Raw genomic sequence first — 7,549 nt, 5'->3', positions numbered from 1 at the left:
CCCCCCAAAAAAAAAAGACAATTCAAAGACTCCAAATCTACAAAAATGTCCAGACGTGATATTTTTATTTCAATTCATTGAAGTGTGTTTCTTGGTCTTAAACACGTGCCCTTAAAATTCAAAGTAATCTCCTTTCTTGCTGGACTGTAATTCCAGCTTTGGCAGAGATAAACATGGAGATCAAGATACAGAACATATCATTTTGAACATTTGTGTTATTTTACAAGGATATATTTCTAGATAAATATAGTAGATATAATACATACTTACACATATACTCTATAAGCATACATGCAACACGCTTAATATTTTATTGTGAAATAAATCATAAAAAAAAATCTTAATGTCTAACTTTTAAATATTTCAGTATTAACATTTTAAGTGCAATATATATACATATCCACATGAGTCAAAACTATGTACATGCTACAGGGCGACTGGATTGTTAGATAATATATCCCAGGCGTTTCTTGATAAAATGGGCCACCAGAATTTGAGGTCTCTGCTGATATTCCACCAGAACATCATGAGATGATGTGATTTGGTCCCCCTCAAAGCGATTCAGCAATGCAACACATACCACAGCTCCTGGAGAGTGAAATGAGAGTTTTTAGAATAGTGCAGTATGTCAAAATCACAAGTAGAAGATGTACTTTGCAGCATTCAGAAGGTTTTGCCTTCATACAGTGTTTGCATTGTTAGAAAAATAATACCTTTGAGACCACAGACACGGCACATAGCAGCGAAAACAGTGGACTCCATTTCAATATTCCTCACTCCGGCCTCATAAGCTTTCCTCAGATACTCCAGTTTCTCTTCTTGGGAGAAGGAGCACAGAGCTCCATCCAGTCGGCCCTGACCTACAGAAACGGAAAACAGGATTTGTCAGGGGATGACAACTAGGAATTACAAATAAATGTTTAATGGAATTCTGTTCATACTGTACCTTCATAGAAGTCATGGGTGCACATGGTGTTTCCGATCACTGTTGGAAAAGTTTGAAGCTCAGAAGAGCACTGCAGAAGCTCGTTGGCCACTCCCTCATCCAGCTCAGTGTTCCTGATGATAACTTTACCCAGAACGACCTGTTCAAACTGGGGGCGGAAAGAGTAGTCCACTGCTTTTTCCGTGATCACCACGGTCCCTGGAGCCAGACCTGTAGATGACACAGGGCATAATTTTCTTACATACTTCAATAAGAGTATTGTATTAATGACTTGAACAACTTGTTTAACTGCATGTAAAACTTTCTCATATTAAAATCAAAAAGACTTACCGACTCCACCAGACGTTCCCAGGCGAAACAAAACCACATCACGGCACTGGGCATGGTGCAGGAGCTTGATGAGCTCATGCAACATGATGGAGATTGATGGGACTCCCATTCCATGCTGTATTATATACACATTGCGTAGAAATTACATTTTCTAATCCGTAAAATACTTTTTCCTAACAACATTTAAAGAACAGTTCCACCCACAGCAAATAATGAAATACCTACACTTATAGAGAGAACTGGTCCCACTTTGTACATACAGTAGCGATCAGTTCCCTCACAGATATCTTTGATGTCTCCTGGGTTTCCTGGCAGTTTCAGCTCCTGATGGATGAACTGGGCGAAAGCCTTCATTCGGTTTGCACTGCCACCAACACACACAAACTGTGGGAAACAGAGAAAAACAGAGGATTGTTGAATTGTTTTAGAGCTTTTAGAAAATAGTTTTATTTAAGCTGGACTTATTTTACAAACCTTAATATCTCCAAACATTTCAGGAAGGTTGTGAGTCTTAGTGCTCAGGCTGAAGTGGTAGAGAATGTCCTCTTCCATGGTGTCCAAATTGGGATTTTTTACTTGGACCTGTTCACTGAGTAGATTTTAATGCATTTTAGTTCATGAAGAGTGGTGAATCGACAATAAGTATATGTGCATGGATTAAATATATATTAAAACAGTGACATAAGTTTAAAGAAAAGCATCAAGAAATACTGTTTAAAAGACTTCGTTTAGGTTGCCAATACTTACTTTATATACTCATTCTCCTCATTCCCCATGTGGTTCAGAAGTATCGGTGTCATTACTGCAGCGTACACTTTTAAAAATGAAGTTTTAAAATGTCTCAAAACCTCCAAGTGTTTTCAGTTACTGCTTTCCAAATAAGAGTCATATCAGACTGTGCAGCAGATATAGTGGTGACCCCTGACCTTGCCACTCATTGGTTCCAGAAAGAGGGGAGTAGCTCAACCCTGCTGCTCCCACAAAAACATCCTCCAAGCCCCAAACAAACAGAGTACGATCAACCATAAAATTACCACAAAATAATAAAAATTACTGTCTGGTTCTAAAGTGTAAGTAAAGTTTTAAAAAGTCATACGAGCACCAGTCAAAATAAGCAATTGTTCATAAAGACAGTATTAATTTAAAGGCTGTTAACTCTTACAAAAGCATGAGTGTGTGGGTGTGTAATGTGTCACCAATAGCCAATCTGAGGCTGGTGAATAACTGGCGTGTACTGACATAATTTAGCAAAAGAACACCGAGATAACCTCTGACACTAGCACTGTCATATGAAAACAGAAACGCACAGAGCCAACATAATGTACCACGAACAGGAATCATGTTTAGTGTGGAAAATTTAGCCTGTGACATATACATATATATAAATGTTTCATTTTGGATTGGTTTCATTTTATTTGAATTATCAAACTTTTCCCAAAAGCTGACATTTACAGCCTTGTAGACACAGAAAAAAAACTTAACACAGGAGTTAACTGATGCCTTAAAGTGCACCACTAAAAATCACAATAAATAAAACGTCCAAGCTGTAATTCAGTGAGGCACTTTAATGCTCGAGTAAAAGATTTAACAATACAAATTTTTCTAAAACAAAGTAAAATGCTTGATGTGTTTCAGCATGAATCTTGTACGCCCTTTTCCCATCCAGGCACCCGGCAGTCTTCCGATCTATTGAAATTGAAATATATAAGAGTACAAGTCATTGTCACATAATTCACTATTATCTCTGTTATAGTGTAAAAAAGCCTTCTAAAGTCGTAATGACTGGAACCTTGAATTTTGTCACCTTCATCTTACATTCTGGTTATTAATAATAATACCCTCATAAAATCCATACACTGCTTAGCAGTTGGCCTTAATTTCCTTTCATAATGCAAAATGAGCATTCTGAAAGCAGAATAGGAAATTGGAATGTGTTATGCTTATTATAGGGTTAAGACTGTAACTCCATTGCTGCACTACTTACTTGACACGTCACTATACTGGTTTTCTGTCTTCTGCATAACCAAAGCTGAGCAGCTTTGACATGTCAACAGGGGCTGGTTTCTTGTCAATTACTCTGAAAGAAGATTAAAAATATAGTCCAAATATGATGGAAACAGAAATGTGAAAATTTGATCTTTTTAATGTCTTTTCCCCCTGTCTCTCTTTACCAACAAAGCTCGTTATTTCACTACACATTGCCTACAGTGCTCACAGTTTAAACATTAAAAATGGACCGTACCCCTCCAACACTGAATAAACTCTGGCTACTTATTACAAAAATTGGCTTCCCAACTAGTATTTGTCAAACAACACAAATATAGCAAAGATCCAACTGTGCAAAAATGATCCAGCAAAAGACTGGCTGCGTCTCACATTCAACATTTATCTCTTATCTCATTCAGACAAAGCAACAAAGAGAAGCACAAGTATTTTTCTCCAATTGGTTAGTCAGTCTTCTTCTGTCTGGAAACTTCCAGATTGCAACTGACTCATCTTCCTCCAACACTGTAGCTGATCAGCAGTTAAAAGTTGTTGCGGTAGGTTGATCTGTTCTGGAAACAAGCTTAATATATTACCACACTGGGGTGTTTGCAAATTTCACATAACTTTTTTATGGTAGACCTTTTGTGGAGTGCTTTCAACAGATATGATTGCGATCTCTGGTGCATTGCATGCTAGGTTATTTTGGGTTATTGACAAGTCACTGACATTTTCCCAGAGGTACAGAGAGCACACAGAACTAATCAGCTGTTAGCCAAAGCAAATAGATGAACATCTGGATTTATCTAGAAACCATCTCTCTGGGTGCTCTTTTGTTTGACCTAAGTTTTCAACCTGCCCAAGAGCATTTGTGCTTTGTCATCATAACACAGAGACGTATGGGACAGAATGTAATTACAACAATGTCTTGAATGTACATATATTTTTTAATTAGCCATTTATCTTTGCATCCTATACTGTATTATCTTAATGCTAATTATTACAAAAATAGAATGCCAAATATAAATAATATTAGTAAATAATACTCTAGACATGTTCGAATATATTTAAATAGATGGTCAAATCACTGTATGTAAATTAAGGTTTGTTTGATTTTAAATAACATTTAACAAAAGTCAATGTAATTAACTAATTTGTGATATACTATTTCTGTTGTTTCTTTAGTAAAAACAATGGGGAAAAATTCATAGTAAAAATAAAAAAAACCAAAACCATCCCACGCCTTTATCTGAAGTTCATACTAGACTGAACAACACTGTTTTCCTGTAACAAAATGATGTTTGTACTTGGATTAAACAGTGGTGGAGTGCCTCACCTCTGCAGGGTTGGGCAAGAATAACAGCAAAGGTTTTTTGGGTTTCATGGAAGTCTGCGTCACTTTAAAGTTTCATTACTGCATCCTTCTGGATTTAACATTGGACTGTTGTTCGTAGTTTACACTGCTGTTCCACTCTTGTGCTTTTAAAACCCAAATATTGATTTTCACCCCTCTGCTTAGTTCCCTCACTCATGCTGATCTTTAACTCTGGCCTGCATCGGCAACCATAATATACTAATAGTATATCAGTATGTTCTTTCTCCTTCATATTTCCTGCATAAAGTTGAGACATGCGCTACTGTAGTTTTTTGTTTTTTTGTTTTAATTACAATGGACAGTTGGATGGTGTCCTCATAATAAAAAGCACATACATGTTGCCTCTTTATTGATCTTATTTCGTCTGCTTCCTCATTTCAGGGAACTCTTGTGTGTGCCAGTACGCACATGAATGTTTATACCTTAACTGACTAACCATGAGTAAGTAAGCAGTAGGTCATACACCAGATCTTAGAGACTCCTGGTTGTTCTGGTTTTAATGGCTGACAATATTGTTGAAAGTGAGTCATTTAGGATGAATAATTTAATTTTGATCACTTTATCCACCCATTTCAGCAGGACCACACATAGTTAGTTGGGCACCATGGTGGCTCAGTGGTTAGCACTGTTGCCTTGTTGGGTTCAAACCAGGCCCCCACCCGCATCTTCCCTGAGTGTATGTTTTATGAGGGAGATCTGAGAGCTCCAGTTTCACCCCACATTGAAAAATACGGTGGGTTGATGCTGCCTGTGTAGGCCCATGAAAATCTCCCAAAAGACATGATTGATTACTTTCTGCTAAATAAAAAAAGTATACACAGTTAAATGATCTGATGCTCTCCAACTGAGTTCAGTTTGATTACTGGCAAGCACAAATTGAAATAAACAAGTTTGAATGCAATCAGAAATAGTTGCACATACAGGACAGTGCAGGAAAGCTTTATGACCTTTTATTCTATGTGGTTGTCTACTTAAAATAAAGACCAAAATGGACTGCAATTCATTATTATACATGTCCAATGTCATTTACAACAAAGGTGGATTAGTATTAGTGTATTAGTATGATCCCATTATACTTTATGTCAAAGAATCTAATAGAGTTGTAAAACTGCCCTATGAGACCTCCCTTACACTAAGCATAAAACAGAACTTCAGCACCATCTTGTGACCACACTCACTTACATCCTCCTGAATTTGCTGGCCTCATGATATTGACTGGATGTCTGCAACTTCTCTGTCTCACTTTGGTGGACAGAAATGTTGTCCTGTAAAAGAAGTAAAAACAAAATCAGAATACGTGGACGTTATTTGTTGTTGACTAATTATTCCTAATTTGGTTGTTTTTGACAACTTAGCAATCAGCTTAAGTCATAGGAAGAAAGTACCTGAAGCACAAAATAACTGTCTGATACTGAGTATGTAACACTAAGCGAACAGTCCTTAAACTAACAACACAAGAGGTGGGATAATTGTTTATGGATCATATGCCAATATTAGTTTTCTAAATGACGTTGGCATTACTGTACCTCTTCTTTCTCATTGTTGCTGCTGTTGTCTCTTTCCCAGGCTGACATGTTGTCGCTCCCAAAAGGAGGTTCTTGTGGTTCAAAAGCTCCGGGGATTTTCTTCTCTTCACTGTTAATTAGCCAGTTGGAAAAAACAAAACAATATAGGTATATAAAAGTATCAAATCCTTAATGACAGCTTAAATACAAGATCGAGCAAAAACAAAACAAAACACAAAAACAACCCCCCTATAAAAATAAAAAATAAAATAAAATATGGCTGTGGTTAGCGAAACAGGATAGTAGCATAAAAAAAGGTTTTGTTACATAAACAGTACTAGCAGTGGGAGAATCTTTACGGTATTACTGGCAAGTATTTATGTACGTATTAGTAGTATGTACACTTTGTTTTTATTCTATGAGTGTGTGGTGAAAACAATAACACAAATTTGAAACCTTGGCTCGCTTAAGTCTCCTGATTCAAAGCCAAACCAATGTGGAGGTTTGTATGAACTGGGTTTAGAAATAACTGATTCCTCGTGGCACAGAAGTCCTGTTGAACAAGGATAAGAAAAAAAACACGGGGAAAAAACTAATGTTTGTAGCAGTTATCATACGGCAAGAGGAAAACATGGAGATGTAAGGAAGCAGGACGGCTTTACCCTTATGCCCTCCTTGTTTTGCAAGTTTTACATAATCAGAGTCACTCTCTAGGACTCCAACTCTTCGCCCTCGGATCCTCTCCTCAGGAAGAGTGTTGGTAGTTGGGGACAGTCCAGGGATCTGTGAGATGTGGCCATTGCTTGTATGGTATCCTGTTTTGACTCCTGCAGTTTTAGTATACAAGCACACATATGTATATATATTCATTGCTTTATAAATTGCATTATCCCATGTGCCTATGTTACTTCACACAGCATCTCTTCACCAGTGTTATCCTCATAACCTGCACAACCTGCACACCCTGAACTAAGTATTCATAATTAGTTTTACTTGCCATATTTTGTTGGTTCCAGATCGTTACTCGTGAGGACGAAGGAATTTCTGGTGGAAACGGAAACAAAAAAGCCTGTCAACCTTTCCAGTTATACCTTGAGCGAGCCGCAAGCTGTTGTCATTAGCACCATCAAAGCAATAGTTAAATTAACCTTGGCGTTAGCTAGCTAATGCTATCTGTGGTAGCGTTGATTTTTATCCACGCCTGTAATTAAACACACATGAAAAGTAACATGACTAATTTGACTAAAGTTAAAGTTTCAAGACAGCGATTAAACTTCTGATTTAAAAGTAAAACGTCTTCGACTTACTCTGAATTCATTGTGAAAGCGGAGTAAGAAGCCGCTGTGAGTGGAGGCAGACTGTTGTGATCGCGTTTCCATGGAAATGGGCTTGAGCCCTCTGGAATACAGT

At 37.4% G+C, this 7,549-nt stretch overlaps 2 protein-coding genes across 3 annotated transcripts; both read right to left on the bottom strand.

Annotated features, from left to right (window-relative positions):
* Positions 1-376: 376 nt before the first annotated feature.
* upp2 (uridine phosphorylase 2) lies at positions 377-2,136 on the bottom strand. Its single transcript, XM_005723396.1, has 7 exons — positions 2,024-2,136; positions 1,751-1,865; positions 1,502-1,660; positions 1,277-1,391; positions 947-1,156; positions 714-860; positions 377-588 (listed from the first exon to the last, which is right to left on the bottom strand). The coding sequence occupies exons 1-7, from the start codon at positions 2,074-2,076 to the stop codon at positions 446-448; spliced, it is 942 nt and encodes a 313-aa protein (XP_005723453.1). The 5' UTR covers positions 2,077-2,136; the 3' UTR covers positions 377-445.
* A 533-nt stretch (positions 2,137-2,669) lies between these two features.
* Positions 2,670-7,549, bottom strand: LOC102212951 (uncharacterized protein C7orf57 homolog). Of its 2 annotated transcripts, XM_005723393.1 has the most exons (8): positions 7,447-7,549; positions 7,137-7,183; positions 6,802-6,966; positions 6,596-6,692; positions 6,161-6,269; positions 5,817-5,899; positions 3,261-3,353; positions 2,670-2,962 (listed from the first exon to the last, which is right to left on the bottom strand). In XM_005723393.1, exons 1-7 carry the CDS (start codon positions 7,455-7,457, stop codon positions 3,272-3,274), a joined length of 594 nt encoding a protein of 197 aa, XP_005723450.1. In that variant the 5' UTR covers positions 7,458-7,549; the 3' UTR covers positions 2,670-2,962; positions 3,261-3,271. The 2 variants fall into 2 exon arrangements, with proteins under 2 accessions (XP_005723450.1, XP_005723452.1); XM_005723395.2 differs by lacking the exon at positions 2,670-2,962 and having other exon boundaries at positions 3,289-3,353; positions 5,813-5,899.

Source organism: Pundamilia nyererei, unplaced genomic scaffold (genome assembly GCF_000239375.1).
Source record: "Pundamilia nyererei isolate P.nyererei 1_Seehausen unplaced genomic scaffold, PunNye1.0 scaffold00009, whole genome shotgun sequence".
Lineage (NCBI taxonomy): Eukaryota > Metazoa > Chordata > Actinopteri > Cichliformes > Cichlidae > Pundamilia > Pundamilia nyererei.
The sequence above is the reverse complement of the archived record's forward strand: the minus strand, read 5'-3'. Positions and strand labels throughout refer to the sequence as shown.